The sequence below is a fragment of the Microtus oregoni genome, unplaced genomic scaffold (genome assembly GCF_018167655.1).
Source record: "Microtus oregoni isolate MIOR12 unplaced genomic scaffold, Mior012 000017F_ref0000208, whole genome shotgun sequence".
Lineage (NCBI taxonomy): Eukaryota > Metazoa > Chordata > Mammalia > Rodentia > Cricetidae > Microtus > Microtus oregoni.
In genome coordinates this window covers 24,103,672-24,123,858 of record NW_024543076.1, presented here as the reverse complement: position 1 = coordinate 24,123,858, position 20,187 = coordinate 24,103,672, and the positions used below count along the sequence as shown (strand labels likewise).

General features: G+C 37.8%; 2 protein-coding genes across 2 annotated transcripts in view; both read right to left on the bottom strand.

The window, feature by feature from the left end:
• Nkain3 (sodium/potassium transporting ATPase interacting 3) overlaps positions 1-20,187 on the bottom strand; it is a 657,293-nt gene that overhangs the window by 81,606 nt on the left and 555,500 nt on the right. The gene's annotated exons all lie outside the window — the stretch shown is intronic.
• LOC121458200 (thioredoxin-like) lies at positions 12,811-13,314 on the bottom strand. Its single transcript, XM_041667307.1, has one exon. It carries the CDS (start codon positions 13,254-13,256, stop codon positions 12,939-12,941), a length of 318 nt encoding a protein of 105 aa, XP_041523241.1. The 5' UTR covers positions 13,257-13,314; the 3' UTR covers positions 12,811-12,938.

The following is a 20,187-nucleotide window of genomic DNA, read 5'->3' as shown; positions in this document are numbered from 1 at the left end:
ATTTTTCTGAATAGCCGCTCTACTGTTCTGGAACTCGTTCTTTGACGAGGCTGACTACAGACTCAAAGAGATCCAGCTGCCTCTACCTCCCAGGTGCTGAAATTAAAGATGTACACTAGTGTTGCCACCGCGAATCTGCAACCATGACATCTGATGGGTTGGGCACCAAATGTGGATGGACACAAAAGAAATCCCACACTAGCTCGGAATTGAGAAATAGATGGTTATTTATTTAGGGGTAGACTCACAAATCAGAATCCTCTGTTTGAACGAAGATCAGAAAACGAATCCTGCAACGCAACCGAAAGGCTGGAAAAGAGGCCGGATGCATGCTCTACATCGGCATATATAGCATAAGAGGGCAGGTAACCACTAGCTGTAAGACTTCCTACAGCACACCAGCACTACCTAGCTCTGATTTTATCTTTAACTATGAAGCAAAGATAATGCAATGGAACAGAATCAATCTTTTCAAAAAACGATCTTGGGAAAATGTCACATCTGAGTGCAAAAATTAAGTATAATTCTCAAATGATTAACTCAGAATGTTTTGTGTACTTATATGTTGAACACAACACAATGAAATTCCTTTAAGATGATATCCAAAGCTAAATAAGGAGAACCCAAAGAAAAACATATAGGCATCCTCCTGAATATTAACCTTCATAAGGCGATGAAAGGAGACAGAGACAGAGACCCACATAGGAGCACCGGGCAGAAATCTCAAGGTCCAAATCAGGAGCAGAAGGAGAGAGAGCACGAGCAAGGAACTCAGGACCGTGAGGGGTGCACCCACACACTGAGACAATGGGGATGTTTTAGCGGGAACTCACCAAGGCCAGCTGGCCTGGATCTGAAAAAGCCTGGGATAAAACCGGACTCGCTGAACATAGCGGACAATGAGGACTACAGAGAACTCAAGAACAATGGCAATGGGTTTTTGATCCTACTGCATGTACTGGCTTTATGGGAGCCTAGGCAGTTTAGATGCTCACCTTACTAGACCTGGATGGAGGTGGGTGGTCCTTGGACTTCCCACAGGGCAGGGAACCCTGATTGCTCTTTGGGCTGACGAGGGAGGGGAACTTGATTGGGGGAGGGGGAGGGAAATGGGAGGCGGTGGTGGGGAAGAGACAGAAATCTTTAATAAATAAATAAATTTAAAAAAGGACAAGAAAAAACAAAACAAAACAAAAAAAGATGATATCCAAGAAAATCTAGGTGATCCTATGTATGAGAATGCTTCTCAAAATAACATCAAAGGCAACAATCTACAAAGAAATAATTGACAAGGTTGACTTTATGAAAATTAAAATGTTCTGTTCTGTCAAAGACAATTTCTAAAGAAAGAGAAGAAAGGCCCCTGCCTGGAAGAAAATATTTACAACAATCATATTTGATAAATTACTGTTATCCCTAGTATAAAAAGAACTGTTAAAATTCCGCCCTAAGAAAATGAATAGTGAAGTATAATGGCCTAAAGAGCTGAAGACATATCTTAACAAACAAGATACAAAAATAGTAAATAAGTAAATAAAAGGTATTCATAATGTTACTAGAGTATTACAAACTATAAGAATAATATAACATTAAGCATGTAGTAGAATAGCCAACTCCCATGTCTTAGTATTTCTATTGCTGTGAAGAAACATCACAACATCTCTTATAAAAGAAAACATTTAATTGGGTGGATTACAGTTCAGAGGTTTAGTCCATTATCGTCATGGTGGGAATCATGGTGGCACACAGGCAGATATGGTGCTGGAGAGGTAGCTGAGAGTTCTACACCCAAATTGGCTGGCAGAAGGAAGAGAAAGTGACACTGGATCTGAATTCTTGAAACCTGAAAGCCTACTACCTCTACCATGGCCACACCTGCTAATAGAATTGCTCCCCATGAGCCTATGGGGACCATTATTATTCAAGCCACCAAAGCTGCAGAACTATGTCAAGAGCAAATTCTGGGAAATTTTTGCTGAGCACTCTGAGTTCAACAGAAACCCCCATTCATTGCATGCGGTAAAGCAGAAAGGTACAGTGGGTTGGGAGCATAGTTTAGCAGCTACTTAGAAAATGGAACACGTTCTTTTATATGACTCACAAATCACATCTCTTGGTGTTTATATAATTTCTTAAAAAGAAACTTCTGTTTATATGAATACCCAAGTTTAATGTGTACAGCAAATTTATCCACAATTATTACAACTTAGAAGTGACCAAGGTAGAGGATAAATAAACCACGGTTTATTTGGAAGGCACATTGTTCAGCTTAAAATGAAACTGGACATAAATGTGGAAAAAATATGAGGAGTCTATAATGCATATTATTTAGGGAAAGTAAAAAGTTTAGACAGCAACACAATGCATGCGCTTCAGAGCAATGGCTATATAGCAAGGTGAAACTATGGAGTGATCCAAGCACCAGCTGTTGCCATGGGTTGGAGAGGGACACAGGGGTTTTAAGACAGTAAGGTATTCTGCATGATATTATAGTAATGGGTGTAGTCATATATTTGTTGAAAACCTATGGAATCTATAAAAATAAAAGGAAATTTAAATGCAAAGTATAGCATTTGGGTTATGGTATTCAAAATAAAACATTCAGCTATACAACAAATACCCTCCTAGTGTGAGAATTTTAATTAATATGCTTTATTCTTACAGCACTATTGGCTCCCCAGCAAAACTGAACAGAAAGTAGAGTTCTCATACAGCCAATGGTGTGGCATATTCATACACGGTGAAGGTATCCATATAAGAGAATAAAGGATATTTGGGAAATCCCTGTAATTTCTGATAAACCTTTATGTGGACCAAAATTACTTGTAAACTTAAGGTCTACTAGAAGAAAGATCATTTAAAGTGTGCAGATTAGATATACAGCTGAACTAAATATAGTTAAGATTTTTAATGTGCCTCTGAATGTGAAACTTGTAGTCTTTTCTCTGCACTGGTACTCTTAGTTATTGCTTAGCTACACCTCCTACTTCCTGTATTAAGTAGGTTTTGAGCAGTTAGTTGTCAGGTAGGAAAAGGTAAAAGAGGAGAAGAACCTTTAGTTTGATCCTGAACATCTGTGTCTGTCTTGTTCTCATCCCAACATAGGAATCTAAATGGGCTGGGGTGTGCCCAATGGTCAGTCTTCCACAACTCCTGCTTGTTGGGTTTAAAGAAATGGATAACTGTTATCTGTATTTAGGCATAAGATTGCAGAAGAAATCTTCCTCCTTAATTGTAGTCTCCTGCCTTCTGTCATCCCAAACACACACACACACACACACACACACACACACGCACGCACACACATGCACACACACACACACCACATACACACACATTCTTGATTTAGCTTCATGCTAAATGGCTTAATGCAATACTTCTGGGCCCAGGTCTGGAGTACGGATGTTTCTTTTTTGTTAAATTGATTTTTATTGAGCTCTACATTTTTCTCTTCTCCCCTCCTGCTTCTCTGCTCCCCTTAAACCCTTCTCTTGTCTTTTCCTACTTCCCATGTATATTAGATCCATGTATGTCTCTCTTAGGGTCCTCATTGTTGTCTAGGTTCTCTGGGATTGTGATTGGTAGGCTGGTATTCTTTGCTTTATGTTTAAAAACAGCTTATGAGTGAGTACATATGATATTTGTCTATCTGGGTCTGGGTTACCTCACTCAATATGATGTTTTTTACCTCCATCCATTTGCCTGCAAATTATAAGATGTCATTATTTTTTTCTACTGTGTAGTATTCCATTATATAAATGTACCACATTTTCCTTATCTATTCGTTGGTCAAGGCCCTTATCACCTTTCATGAGAAAACTAATGGGAAGAGTAATTTTTGTGAAGAGTTTTGAGTCTGCACTGCTCTTGACAGTTGTCTCCTTTTCTTGCTTAGTGCCCTGCTCTGCATCTCCTATTTCTTCATGTACCACATTCTCTTGGTTATTTCAATGCATCATATTCTGCACTGAAATGCTAATCCAGGAAAGTCACACCCTCTACATGGCCAGTCTCTGCAAGTGATCAGCAAGGTCATGGACTGTTATCCCTCCAAATATCACAAGCCACTGAGTTACTGACCCAGGTCTTGTTGTACCTTCTTCAGTTGCATCCTGGATGTTTGATGTCGTCTGCTTTAATTCTTCCAGCTGAATAGAATCTTGCTCAATGAGTTTATTAATAATTTCTCCCGCATAATGCCAAACTCTTTTTATGAGGCTACAATTACCCTGATACCCAAACCACACAAAGATATTACTAAGAAAGAGAATTATAGACCAATTTCACTCAGGAACACTGATGCAAAAACACTTAATAAAACACTGGCAATCAGAATCCAAGAACACATCAGAAAAATCATCCACCATGATTAGGTCAGATTCATTCCAGAGATGCAGGGATGATTCAGCATATGAAAATCTGTCAACTTAATCCACCATGTAAACAAACTGAAAAAACAAAACACATGATATGCTGAAAGAAGCCTTCGACAAATTAACAATATTTCTTCATGATAAAGATCTTGGAGAAAGCAGGGATACAAGGAACATACCTAAACATAATAAAGGCAATATACAGCAAGCCAACATCAAACTAAATGGAGAAAAACTCAATGTAATCCCACTGGAATCAGGAACAAGACAAGGTTGTCCACTCTCTCCATATCTATTCAATATAGTACTTGAGGTTCTAGCTAGAGCAATAAGACAACAAAAGGAGATCAAGCAGATAAAAATCAGAAAAGAAGTCAAACTCTCACTATTTGCTGATGATATTATAGCTTACGTAAGTCACCCCAAAAATTCTACCAAGGAAACTTCTACAACTGATGAACACCTTCAGTAATGTAACAGGATACAAGATTAAATCAGAAAAGACCAGTAGCCCTCCTTTACACTGGGCTAAGAAAGAAATCAGAGACACATCACCTTTCACAATAGCCACAAATAACATAAATTATCTTGGTGTAATTCTAACCAAACAAGTGGAAGACCTGTATGACAAGAACATTAAATCTTTGAAGAGAGAAATTAAAGAAGACACCAGAAAATGGAGAAATTTTATGCTCTTGGGTAAGTAGACTTCACATAGTAAAAATGGCAATCACACCAAAAATAATCCACAGATTCACTGCAATGCCCATCAAAATCCCAGCAAAATTCTTCACAGATCTCAAAAGAACAACTCTCAACTTCATATGGAAAAGCAAAAAAAAAAAAAAACCCTCAGGATAACCAAAACAATCCTATACAATAAAGAAACTTTTGAAGGCATCACAATCCCTGACTTCAAATCTACTACAGAGCTACAGTACTGAAAACAACATGGTATTGACATACAAATAGAAAGGAGGACCACCTGATTTTTGAAAAAGAAGCAAAAAATATCAAATGGAAAAAAGAAAGCATATTTAACAAGTGGTTCTGGCATAAGTACATATCAACATGTAGAAGAATGAAAATAGATCCATATCTATCACCATGCACAAAACTCAAGTCCAAATTGATCAAAGACCTCAACATAAAGCCAACAGTACTGAACCTCATAGAAGAGAAAGTGAGAAGTACTGATGACCACTTCCTATGTATAACCCCAGTATCACAGACACTGAGAGAAATAATTAGTAAATGGGACCTCCTAAAACTGAAAAGCTTCTGGAAAGCAAAGGACACAGTCAAGAAGACAAAATGGCAGCCTACAAAATAGGAAAAGATCTTTACCAACCCCACATCAGACAGAGGACTGATCTCTAACATGTACAAAGAACTCAAGAAACTGGTCATCAAAAGAACAAATAAATAATCCAGTAAAAATTGGTGTACAGACGTAAACAGAGAAATCTCAACAGATGAATCTAAAATGGATGAAAGACACTTAAAGAAATGCTTAATATCCTTAGTTATCCAAGAAATGAAAATCAAAACAACTCTAAGATTCCATCTTACAACACCTGTAAGAATGGCCAAGATCAAAAACACTGATGACAACTTATGCTGGAGAAGATGTGGGGTAACGGGAACACTCCTCCATTGCTGGTGGGAGTGCAGACTAGTACAGCCACTTTGGATATCAGTATGGCAATTTCTTAGAAAATTGGAAAAAAACCTACCTCAAGACCCAACAATACCACTTTTGGGTGTATACCCAAAGAATGCTCAATCGTGCCACAAGGACATGTGCTCAACTATGCTCATTGAAACTTTATTTACTATAGCCAGAACCTGGAAACAACCTAAATGTCCCTTGATCAAAGAATGGATAAGGAAAATGTGGAACATTTACATAATGGAGTACTACACAGCAGAAAAATAATGACATCTTGAAATTTGCGGGCAAATGGATGGATCTAGAAAACATTAAACTGAGTGAGGTAACCCAGACCCAGAAAGACAATTATCATATATACTCACTAATAAGTGACTTTTAGACATAAATCAAAGAAAAATCACAAATAATATAGCAGTATAAGTTATGAGCTGTAATCTAAAGGCTGAAAAGTGAACACAGGTCCTCTGTGAGATCAGTGAGTATCTTTAACTGCTGAGCCATCTCTCCAGCCTAGTTTCTCTTAGGAGTTGTAAGGGAAATATTAATTCTGGGGCTGTAGAGATATCTTAGCAGTTATAAGCACTGACTCCTTTTCTAGATGACTTGTATTAAATTCTCAATACCAATAACTGTAGCTCCAGTTCCAGGGGATCTGAACTCCTTACATAGACATACATACAGGCAAAAAAAAAGATTAATGCACATAAAATAAAGTAAAAAAATAATAAAGGTAATGGAAGAGGGAAGCTTGCCCTTTTCCTGCCTTCCCTCACCTTGCTGGCAAGTCAATTTTTTCACTGACATGACAGCCTACTTCTTCAGCATTCTGATGTATCCTGAAGACTAGTTAGACACTCAGCCTTGTGGATTGAACAATTACTGGATTCTTGAACTTTCTATTGAGAGACAGCCTTTGTTGCAATAGTCAGATCATAACGTGCATGCCACAACTTCTTCCACATTCTTTCAATTTTCTCTCTTTACTGTGAAGGACTGGAAACCAGTTCAGCAAATGCCTTCCTTCAGCTCTAGAAAAGTAGCTTGACATGGAGATAATACCTCTGATGTATTGAGACAGCATCTGGTGACCGTCCTTCTGGTTAACACTGGAGTACTGAGAAGCTGAGCTTACCAGGTCTTGGAAAGGATAATTGCAGGCAATTTCCACCAACTAAGCTGTTTAGAATATGCAATGTGAGCAGAGGTATTTAATAAGCACTCATGTGTATGATAATGCAGGCGCTGTCACAGCAGCCCCAAAAAACAGGTTGGACCTAGCTCAAGGCATGAATTGCAGTTATAGCACAGCACTGACATCACGTTGTGTGTGAAATCAAGTCATGGCTGTGGTTAATCCAAGCCAAAGCAATGTTATCTGGAACTTCCTGCTACTACGAGTGTGAATTGTTTCTTCTGGAGTTACTCACTGCCTCTCTGGCCTAATTCTTAAAGACCTAGCTTGCAGTAGAAACAGATGGGGGAGGGGGGAAGAGAGAGAGAGAGAGAGAGAGAGAGAGAGAGAGAGAGACAGAGACAGAGACAGAGACAGAGACAGAAACCAAAAGGGAGTAAAAGGAAAAGCTACTTAATGGCTGGGGTGATAAAATTATTTTTGCTTTCATTATTGTTTAGAGTTTTTATGTTGCACCAGAGGGTTACTTAGAGTTGGTAGAAGGCTCAAATGTTCATAATTTGACTTTTTATTCCAGTGAGCACATCTGCTTCCTTTTCTAAGAGAAATACTTCCTTTTCATTTAAAGCTATCTTTCAAACTCCAGGTGCACTGGTCTCCTAATGCATTCTAGCTCAATCTCTATATTCTTTGCAGAATGACCTGCAGTCTGGGAACGAGGCTTTCTGTCAGTTCAGTGATTTAGTTGCTGATTTGCTGATGTGTTTTAAAGTCACATATACCTACACAGTTGTGTGTTATAACTCTATTTGTATGTATTTCTCAATGTGTACAATATTTCACAGAGAAAATGAAGGCAAATATCACCAAGATAGTGTTTTTACATATGAAGATATTCTCACTTCTGCATAGTAACATAAGGCTTTCGAAATTAATTGCTTTTACCTCTCCCTTAACTTTAGGGACACATGGTATGGAGAACTGAAGTGTCTAGAATCTCCACTAACTTTGCACACATGCATATGGATTAGTGCTATTGATTGACAAAATTAATTTTCTATTCATAATATAGTTACAAGATCAGACAGCTGCCCCTCTATATTTACAGCAATAGCATGATCCGCCTTCCCATCTAGATGGCAAAACCAAATTACCATTATTATTAGAAATAAGAAACTTCCCAAGATGTGAACATGTGCAAATAGAACAATTCTAGGGAGAAAATAGTAATTTGTGAAAAACAAAACAAAAGGAGAGATGATAGATAGATAGACGGATAGATAGATAGATGATAGATACATAGATAGATAGATACATAGATAGATGATAGATAGATAGACAGACAGACAGACAGATAGATAGACAGACAGACAGACAGATAGATACATAGATAGATAGATGATAGATACACAGATAGATAGATAAATGATAGATAGACAGACAGACAGACAGATAGATAGATAGATGATAGATAGATAGATACATAGATAGATAGATAGATGATAGATAGATAGATAGATAGACAGACAGACAGACAGATAGATACATAGATAGATAGATAGATGATAGATAGATGATAGATAGATAGATACATAGATAGATAGATACATAGATAGATAGATAGATACATAGATACATAGATAGATGATAGATAGATAGATAGATAGACAGACAGAAAATTAGATAGGTGGATAGACGATAGACAGACAGATAAACATGAGAATATAGCATAGAACCAAGGGATGAGATTATAGAAATGTCACATGTACATAGGAAATTATGATTCTCTGTGGATGGGAGTGGGTGCAAATCAGAATACTTCAGTAGTTAAAATTAAAAGAGATAAAAGAAAGTAGATTTATTAAAAAAGAGGATTAGCTATATAGAGAAACCCTATCTCAAAAGTTAAAAAAGATTATTCATCTATTATTATGATCATTTGGACAATGATATTATGACAAAAATCAGGTAAATATAATATCTAATCTTGGACATGTAAATGTTTTTTTTTTTTTTTTTTTTTTTTTTTTTGGTTTTTCGAGACAGGGTTTCTCTGTGGCTTTGGAGCCTGTCCTGGAACTAGCTCTGTAGACCAGGCTGGGCTCGAACTCACAGAGATCCGTCTGCCTCTGCCTCCCGAGTGCTGGGATTAAAGGCGTGCGCCACCATCGCCCAGCTGTAAATGGTTTTTAAGTGCTTTAAATTTGTCTTTGACTAAAGAGGCGATTTAAAGGTCAGCATTTTTTTTTTCTCTTATTGAGAAGAGATTCTGTTTTCACAGAATATATCCTAAATTCTGACTCCGTGTCCTGAGATGGGATTGGGAAGAGGGAGGAGAGTCCAAAACACGGAGGTACCAGTGCATCAAGCCACCCTTGCTATGAAGTACTAAGGATCAGCCCATGTATGGAAACAGAGTAAGGGGAAGTGCTGGCCTGTTCCCTGTTCCAATGGAAACAGTGGTAGTTGCCACCTCCTAAGTTTGAGCATTGAATGAGATGATAGATAAATAGGTGTAGTGACATTTCATTTACTTTAATAAATAAAGCTTGCCTAAGGATGAGAAAAGTAAAACAGCCACACTGAGTAGCCTTATAGACCAGGCAGCAATGACATACAACTTTAATCCTAGTAGCCATACTAGCTTGCCATAGAAACCAGGTGGTGGTAGTGCACACCCTTAATACCAGAACTAGAGAGGATTACTAGAGGGGAGGAGACGGCTCTCAGTCACAGTCTCATTCTGAGATGCCCTGAGGTAGGATTACCATTTGAGTCTGAGGTAGCTGTAAAAGTCAGTGTCTGACTGTTTTGCTTTTCTGACCTTCAGGTTGAACCCCAATTTCTGTCCCTGAGTTTTTTTATTAATTGTGATTCACATAGGTACATAGACAAACATATAGATATATGTGTTATAGATGGCAGTTATTGTTGCATTAATATCTATAAAACACACATATACCCTATTAATGAATCAGGCATATTTTTCCTCCTGTCTCATATGCCAAATGTGAAAATGTTGCTAGGACAAATACAGTTATATACTGAAAAAAAAAAAGAGGGGAAAGGGGGCTGAAGGGATGGCTTAGTGGGTGTTAAGAGCACTTGTTGCTCTTGTAGAGGACTGGGGTTCAGTTCCCAGGACCCAGATGGTGGCAACTGCTTGTAACTCTTCTGGTTCCATGGTGCACATACGTATATGTAGGCAAAGCACTCAAATACATTAAATAAAAATAAACAAGTCTTCAAGATAAAGAAAAATATTGCAGTAGAAATATATCACTGAGTATCAAAAGCATCACTCTATTTCATGAATACGACACGGGAGAACCAACGAGGAAAGTTTGCATGCCAGCGCCTTCATACACATTGAGGCAAATGCTTCTTCTTGTGTGTTCATTCACTTGAGGTTATTTTATAATGTAAAAGTGAAGCTGCTGATTCAAGCACATCTACGACTGAATCATGAAATCACACATAATATCTAACAATCTAACATTAATTAAATGTCAAACTCCAAGTGACAACGGCACTATGCTTTTTCATAATGAATAGGCTAATATAATAAAAATTGCAAAATAGCGTTAGGATTGTACTGCCTGGAAGGAATGAATATACTTTTTTTTAAAAAAAAAATAAGGCACTGACGGAATTGAGTTTATTTCGAAAATACAATGAATTCTCAAAATATTTTGAAAATGACAAATATTTGAAAATTGTATCAGGTTGTTCTGATTCTGGTCTAATATATAGCTTCTTAAAGTCACATGATTAAGTGACTGGTTATGTCTGTGTCAAAAACTGGCAGCAGTACAAGGTTTCTGGGTACACCATGTCCAACAGTTAATCCATAATGCATCATGAATCTGAGGTGCTTCTGTCAGCATCCACCTGTGGTGCATCACGTGGCTTGTCCTTGATATTGTACACTTTACTCCTCTCAACCCTCAGAGTATAATTTGTCTGATGATCTCAATAAAGTTAGTTAATGCATGAGGCTTTAGTTTACCTCATTTATATATTCCATTCCCCCAGGTCTAACTACCTCTAGAATAGTAAACAATTTTAATAGTTTCTTATCTTTCACATGTCACTGATGAAGTTTTTGAGTGCTATTTTCTTGACCCACTTTTGCCCTCATAGTCCTATTAATTATCACTGTGTAGTTTTTAGGAACATACATTTTCCATTAGGGATGAATTTATGGGACATTAAGTTTATTCATCAAAATGTTTGGAGTAGATTACAAGGTAGAAAGAAATGTCTTTATGATTACATTGTGGGATTTCAGTAGAGAATATGGGCACACCATTCTTCTCAGCAACATGACTTCTCATTCCTTAGTAGCCACACAGTGAGCATGCTTTCTGTTATTTCCTGAAGAACATGGTAGAAGCCAGTGAACTCGCAAAGTAATGAAAATGCAGGTGCTGGTGATGGATAGGGAGGACTGGAGAGGAGTCTCAATGACAGTGGCACTTTGTTATACTCTAACTCTGCTTAAAGAAGTAGATGTATCCTATTAGCCTTTTCCTGTTGCCACGTGAGCTTTGCTGTGGCTCTTATCTGTTCAGGGACAAGACATGGACAGACTGCATATTTATTATCAAGCAAATGAATAGTATGGGCCTTTAGAAGTAAAAATGTAAAATGTATGTATCTGGCATTTTGACTCTGTGGCTTGAGGAGGCATTAGATCTTCTGCAAGATCATAAAAAGAACCAGTAAATACATCTGTTCTTGGCTGACCCAGTTGTTGAGGTTCTACTTGTTTGTGCTGTGGCTGATGGGAGACTTGGCTCCCACCAGAAAGGCCCACAAGTGTTTTGTGAGTTGAGGATGATGGCTTGTTGAAAAATAGCTTCCCAAGTTGCTAGACTTCAGGGAGACAATTCTAGAAATACCCATATTACTGTCTTCCCTGCTCTGTGAAGCAATAAATTTCCATTGTTTAAGCACCCATTCTATGGTATGTTGTTATAGCAACCTTAGAAAACAAATATTCCTAGTGAAATTTCCTTTTATTTTTTTTTTAAAGAGCAGAAAGTGTTCTGGAGTTATAAATATATGGAAACCAGTTCTAGTCTTATGGCCCACAAACTCTTTTTCCCGAATAATCAGCATCTTCCATTTTCCATCTTCCTACCTTTGCCCAAATTTCCACAAAGCTACTTCTAGGCCCATGTATTAGCTAGAATTACTACTGCTGTGATGAAAAAACATGACCAAAGCAATTTGTGGAGGAAGAGATTTATTTAGCTTCTGCTTCCATATCACAGTTCATCATCAATGGAGTCAGAATAGGAACTCAAGTACCTGGAGGCAAGACCTGATACAGAAGACATGGAGAAGTACTGCTCACTGGCTTGTTCCTTTATGGCTTGCTCAAGCTCCTTTCTTATTGAACCCAGAGCCACAATTAACTAATTAAAAAAATGTCCTCCAAACTATCAATAGGACAAAACAGTAACCTACAGAATGGGAAAATGTGCTTACCAACCACACATCTGAAAGAGTGTTAATTTCCAAATAAAGAACTCAAGAAACTAGGCATCCAAAAACCAAACAATCCAATTAAAAATGGGGTACAGATATAAACAGAATTCTTTTTTTTTAAAGGGTAGAATTAGTATTTTATCCTCATTTATAATCAGATGGCAGTTGGGGATAGACTCTCCACACTTCATATTTTTTTTGAAAATTAAAAAAGTTACAGGTTTTAAACAGCTGCTGGCTGGTTATGTTTCTCAGGGCATGATTACGCAAATTCAGTAATAGAGGATTCAAGCTTTTCCTTGTTTGCACCAGAGAATTCACCCACCTTTTTACCCTTTTTGTAAAACTGGAAGGTCGGCATGCATTTGACTTCACACTCTGCAGCAACGTCCTGGCAGTCATCCACATCTATTTCAAGGAACACCACACTGGAATACTTTTCAGAGAGGGAATGAAAGAAAGGCTTGATCATTTTACAAGGTCCACACCACGTGGCCGAGAAGTCCACAACCACGAGCTTGTCTCCCGCGGCATCCAGGGCCTCCTGAAAAGCTTCCTTGCTCTTGATCAGCTTCACCATTTTGGCTGTCGCGGGGAGGAACCACACGAGTTTCTGTAGAATCCGATGGGAACGGATCCGAGGCGCACGACGGAGCTTATAAACAGAATTCTTAACAGAGGGATTTCAAATGTTCAAGACTCACTTAAAGAAATGTTCAATATCCTTAGCCATCAGAGCAATGCAAATGAAAATGACTCGGAGAGTCCATCTTAAACCTGTCAGAATGGCTAAGATCAAAATTATAAGTGACAGCTCTTGCTAGTAAGGATGTAAACCAAGGGGGAACACTTCCATTGTTTGTGGGAGTTCAAAATTGTAAAGCTATTTGGGAAATCAATAAGACAGTTTCTCATAAAACTAGAAATCAATCTACCTCAAGACCCAGCTATACCTCTCTTGGGTATACCCAAAGGATGCTCCATCATACCATAAGGACACTTGCTTGACTACATAGTGACTACATAGTAGCTTTATTTATAATAGTCAGAGCCTAAAACAACCTAGATATCTCTCAATAGAAGAATGGATTTAATAAAACATGGTACATTTGCACAATTTGAGCGTTACTCAGCTGTTAGGAACAATGACATCATGAAATTTGAAGGCAAATGGACATAACTAGAAAAAAAAATCATCCTGAGCAAAGTAACCCAGAACCAGAAGGACAAACTTGGTATGTACTCAGTTATAAGTGGATATTAGCTCTAAAGTAAAGGATATTCATTCTACATTCCAAAGACTCAAAGAAGCTAAATAAAATGGATGTCTTAAGGGAGATGCTAGGATCTCCCTGGGAAGTAGAAATAGAATAGATGTTATGGGTGGACTGGAGGTAGGTAGGGATAGGAACGGGAGGGATCAGGTGGGGGGAATAGATGGGGAGAGTACGAGAAGAGAAAATTGGGGACGTGGGGCATTTCAGGGACAGGTAGAAATCATGTACAATGGAAACACCCAAGAATACACAAGGATGATCTAATATAAGACTCCTAGCAATAGGGGATACATACCCCCCAAACTGGCCGTCTCCTGTAACCAAGCAAGACTTCCAGTGGAGGGATTGGGACATCAACCAAGCTACATAACCTTGGATCTGACCACATAATGTGCTGGAGTAAAGGTGGCCCAGAAATTGTGGGAGGGGCCAACTAGTTTCTGATCCAGTCTGAGACCAATACCATAAATGCGAGCCCACCCTGACACTGTCTGGTACACCAGGACCCAGAGGTTAGATAGCCCAGAGATCTACGAGGAAATCAAATATGACTGACAAAAAAATAAAAGTAAAAATGTAATAATGCCTAATCATATTCTGCTATATTCATAGATTCCTCTCCTTAGGAGTGACATGCCATGCAATCAATCCAGAATGAACCAGAAGATGGATCATAAACAACTGATGAGCCCAGTTGTATGGAGAGAGTGTAAGAGAACCACTGGGAAAAAGATGAGGGAAATCATTAAAAAACTGTTCACAAATATAGAAAGTGAATGGGAGAAAATCAAAAGAGCTATAAGGAGGCTTCAAAAGAGATGCTTGGTTATGCAAAAAGGACAACACCAGTAGAATGGCTTACTGCAGAGATGATCAACCTGGCAGAAGAAAGACGGAAACTAAAGAGCAAATGAAGAGGCAATCTGCAGACAGCAACATACCACAACTATCTGTGCAGGGAGGTCAGAAGAAGAGCAAACAAGGATAGAAAGTTGTGTATACAAGGTATATGCAAAGAGGTCAAAGAGGCTAGACTCCAAAATAAACCACATTTTGTCTACAAAGCCATCCAATGGATAATTGCCAGACACGCTCCTAAGATTTGGGTGATTAAAGATGGGCAAGATAATTCATTAACAGAGTCAGGGGAAGTAACACAAAGTTGGAGACAATGTTTTGACACACTTTACAATGACCCTAATGCTGTCAATGTAGACTATAATGAGAAATACTTCTGCAGACACTTAAACCACAAAAGATAATAAATAAAGGTTAAATATCTCAGGAGCGAGATAGAGGAAGCTATCAAGAGAGTTAAACACAGGAAGGATGACATCATGCTGAAGGAGTTGGAAGTGGCTACAAAAAGGCTCAGAGGCTGAGACACTTCTCAGACTCTTCAGGGAGATATGGGAACATAAAATGATTCCCACAAAATAGAAGCACTCATTCATAATTCCCATACACAAGAAGAAGGACAAACTGGACTGCTCAAATTACAGGGGCATTAATTTGTTGTGTCATAACAGTAAGAATTTCTCCTCCATTATACTGCAAAAGATCAAGGGCAGAACAGAGGAAATCCTAGCAGAGGCCCAGAGTGGACTCAGCTAACAGGACAACAACTGGTCAGACGTTTACTTTGAGGCAACTGGAAGAATACGAAAAATTTGGAAAAGACTTATATGCCTGTTATATCGACTTCAGGAAGGCATTCAATAGTATTTGGAGGAAAGGACTTTGGGAAACAATGAAGTTCTACAGGTACCCAGAGAAAATCATAAGAATACTAGAAAATGCCTATGAAGATACCTTTGCATGAGTCACTGTGGAGAACTAAGTGATGAGTTTAAGACAGTCGTAGGAGTGTTGCAGAGATGTGTCCTCTCACTACTACTCTTTAATATATTCCCAGAATTAATAACAGCTAGAGCCCTGGAGGATGAGGAGATAGGTGTTTCACTGACAATATAGCATTACTTAGCAACGTGGCTAAATATAGACAAGAATTTATGAGTTAATTTAAGTTGTAAGAGATACTTAGTAATAAGTCTGAACAATAGGCCAAGCAGTTTATAATTAATATAAGCCTCTGTGTGCTTATTTGGAACTGAGCAGCTGTGGAACCAGGTGGGACAGAAACTTCTGTCTTCACTCGGGCTCATAGGAGCTCACAGAGACTGAACTGACAACCAGGGATTCTGTATGGGACTGACTTAGACCCTCTGTATATACGTATTTTAGTTATATAGGTTTGTCTTCTTGTAGGATTTCTAACCTTGGGAACAAGGGCTGTCTCTGACCCTTTTGCAGGCTTGTAGGGTCATATTCCTCATAATGGGTTGTTTGGTTCAGCCTTAATACAAGAGGAAATGCCTAGTGTTACTGAAACTTGATATTCCGTGTTTGGTCTATATTGATGGGACATCTTCCCTTTTCTAAATAGAAGTAGAGGAGGAGTAGATGCTTGGAGGGGTGCAGAGTGGTGATCGGGGGAGGGAGTGGGAAAAGAGAGAGTGGGGAAATTGCAGTTGGGATGTTAAAAATAATTTAAATAATAAATAAGAAAAAAATACCTTACAGACTTACAGCCTGATCTTACAGAGGCATTTCCTCAACTGAGGCTCCTTCCACTCTGATGACTTTAGCTTATGTCAAGTTGACATAAAACTAACCAGCACAGCTCAGGAATCCTTATTGGTCCTGAGTCACCTTTAATAGGTAAGCAGTTTCCTCCCTTACCCATTCCCCTATTTCCTCCTACCCCACCCAATTCTGTAGCCATTGCCACACCCACTGGCCTAGCTTCAGATCACGGGCCTTGAGCCTGTTTTCTTCAAGAGCCACCTTTGACTGGCGAGATGCTCCTTTCTTCTTCCATTGTTTCCCTTAGCCTGCTGCCATTTATGCTCCCACAAGTCTAGCTCCAGCTTTGGAGCCAACTTTCCTTGGTTCAATTAAGTACTTCATCCTCCAGCTTAGCCTGGCCTACCTCAGGTCACACATCTCCTCCACTGGCCCAGTCTAAGGAAGGCCAGGTTATAACATCAGACATACAACTAAAGAATGAAGTCCACACGTCCAGGTCAAACTGTAAAATCAAAAACAACATGAATGGCCAAGACAGCATCAAAACCAGTTTTCCTATAGAAGAATTCCTTAATGAGAACTGCCTAGATTAACACCAGGCCACAGAATTTAAAAGAACAATCAAAAACTTCATTAAAGAATGCAAGGAATTCAAGAAGATACAAATACTTCCTTAAACTTCAAGATGATTTTAAAAATAAATGCTTGGGTGATGTCCAAAAAAATACAAATATTTGTCTAAATGAAATGACAAAGATAATTCAGGATTTGACACACCAAATCCAATAATAAGATAGAAAGATTCAAGAGAATACAAGCTGAATTGAAGGTGGAATTGAAATACTCAATATCCCATTTAAAAATCTCAGAGGAAAATCTTACTCTTAGAAAAAAATTAGGTGGGAAATAGAATATCAATACTTGGAGATAAAGAATCTAGAATAAAAAATCTGAAAAAATTAAAAAAGGGACACATCATCCAGGAAATACAGAATATTGTCAGAGGAACAGATCTTTAAATTATAGGCAGTGATTAGTGTTAGGTCTCAAACTCACAGCAAATAGCTAAGTGAGATGCCCATTTAAAAGGGTTACCAGGTTCTCTCTTCATCACTCAGTCTCTAACTGTTGTAGGGAACTCCTGTTTGGCATACCCCACTCCTTCTGTGAACCCTCCAGTCCAGGTATTAGGCTGGGTTTCCCTTCCCTGAACTCCTCTGGCCCCTATATAAGTCACTCACTTTGGCTATGCCATTCTCTTGGCCATTCTCTTGACCAGGCCACCCCTGTTGACTGGTAGCTCCTCTCTGATTCTCCCCTCTTTTTTCCCCATTTCCTCAAATGGCCCTGCTCAGTCTGGCCAGCTTCCCTCTGGACTCTCCCAGATATCTCTGTCTCTGTCCACGCTCTCCTTTTTATCAATAATAAACCTTCTCTTTCACCATATTTAGGAGCAATTATATCCTTTCCCTTTTCTTTCTTTCTTTCTTTCTTTCTTTCTTTCTTTTTCATTGAGGAGAAGAAGAATTCCATGTTAATGACATAGTCTAGATCAATAACAAGATCATAGAAGAAAAATTACCCAAACTAAGGGGAAAAAAAATCCATACAGATACAAGAAGCACACAAACCCCCAACTAGATGAGATCAAAAAAGAAGCCCTCCACAGCATATCATAGTTAAAACACTAGATATACAAAACATAGTTAAAACACTAGATATACAAGAAAAAAATGTTGAAACTGGAAGAGGACAAATAATAGTTACATGTGTTGTAGTGAGAGTTACTGATGAAACACCACGACCAAAGGAGCGTGGAGAGAAAAGTTTGTTTGACTTAAATATGTTGAGTCATAGTCCACTGAAAAAGTCAAAGCAGGAACTCAACTTGGTGGGAATCTAGAGGCAGAAGATGATGCAGAGGCCAAGGAGGATTGGTGCTTACTATTGCAAACAATGGCTTGCTCAACCTGTCCCTTATAAAACCAGGATCACCAAACCTGAGTAGCATCATCTATAATGGGCTGGACCTTCCTTCATCAGTCACTAATTTAAAAAAAAAAAAATGCCTTACAGTCTTGCCTGTAGCTTGATCCTATGGAGGAGTTTTCTCAATTGTGGTTTCTTCCTCTCAAATGACTGTAGCCCGTGTGAAGTTCACATAAAAGTAGTCAACACAACATATAAAGGAAAATCCATCAGAATAACATCCAATTTCTCATGAAAACTCTGAAAACCACAAGACCCTAAAGCATTTCACTCTAAGTTCTAATATGAACAACTGCCAACCTAGATATTGTACTCAACAAGTGTCTGCCATAGTTGGAGAGAAAAAAGCTTTCATGTTTCAAGCAGCCTAAAGAAACTCATATTAAAAAGGGGGTGAGGGGAAACTCTAATCAGTATGTAAAATAAATGAAAAAAATATTTAATAAAAAAGATTGCTATTGACCAAGAAAAAAGTTACTAAGCAGAACTTAAGAAAGGAATATTCACAGCCAAGAGATTCTAGAAAGAAAATGAATTCATAACTCAGTGAAAAGCCATAATGTAGAATATTATGCTGCAAAAATATGAAAATATTAGCAATTTACACACATTTTCAATAATAACTCTAAACATTAATGACTTTAACTCTTCAATTAAAAGACACAGGCTAGATGAATAGATAAAGAAAACAGAATCCATCTATCTGTTGTCTGCAGCAACCTCATTTCAGCTTTATATATAGGTATCACTTGAAAAACGAAGGATAGAAAAAAGTATTATAAGCAAATGGGATAAAGAAGCAAGCATTTTTGTCATCCTTGTATCTGACAAAATAGTCTTCAAACTAAAATTAATCAGAGGAGATGAAAGGCAATTTATAGTAACCAAGAGATAAATTTAGGTACAAACACAACAAACTCTAGGACTCCAAATTTCATAAAAAGAATACTGATGGAATTAAAAACATAAATTAACACTAACTCAATAATAGTAGGTTATTTCAACACCTCACTTTCTGCAATACATAGGTCATTTGAACAATAAAATAAACAGCAAAACCTCAGAATTAAATAGCATTTTACATCAAATGGACCTAGCTGATATCTACAGAATATTCCCAAACATCAAACAATTTGCATTCTATTCAGTGGCACATGGATATTCTCTAAAAGAGGCTGTCTGCTGAGAAACAAAGCAAACCTTAACAAATACAGGAAAACAGAAGTAATCCTATATATTCTGTCTAACCATTATGCAATAAAACTTAAAACTGATATCATTCCAAACTCAAATGTACAAGCTCATTTAGATTAAACAACTAATTAATTAGTGAAGAGTGAGTTAAAAAGGAAATCAAGAAAGAAATGAAAATATTCCTGGAACTAAATAAAAACAAAACACAACAAAACCTCTAGGACACATTTAAAGCAGTTCAAAGAGGGAAGTGCCTACATTAAAAAAATCATAAACAACACAAATAAATAACTTAATGATATAACTCAAGAATTTGGAAAAAAACAGAGTAAACCAAGACCAAACCCAGAAGAAAGCAAGAATAATAAAAATCAAAACAGAAATTAATATAATGGATTCAAAGAAAACAATACAAAGAATCAATGAATTTAAGAATGGTTCATTGAGAAAATAAAAAAGATC

Excerpts from the sequence above, each read along its gene's own strand:
- LOC121458200 (XM_041667307.1), bottom strand. The coding sequence starts at position 13,256 with ATGGTGAAGCTGATCAAGAGCAAGGAAGCTTTTCAGGAGGCCCTGGAT.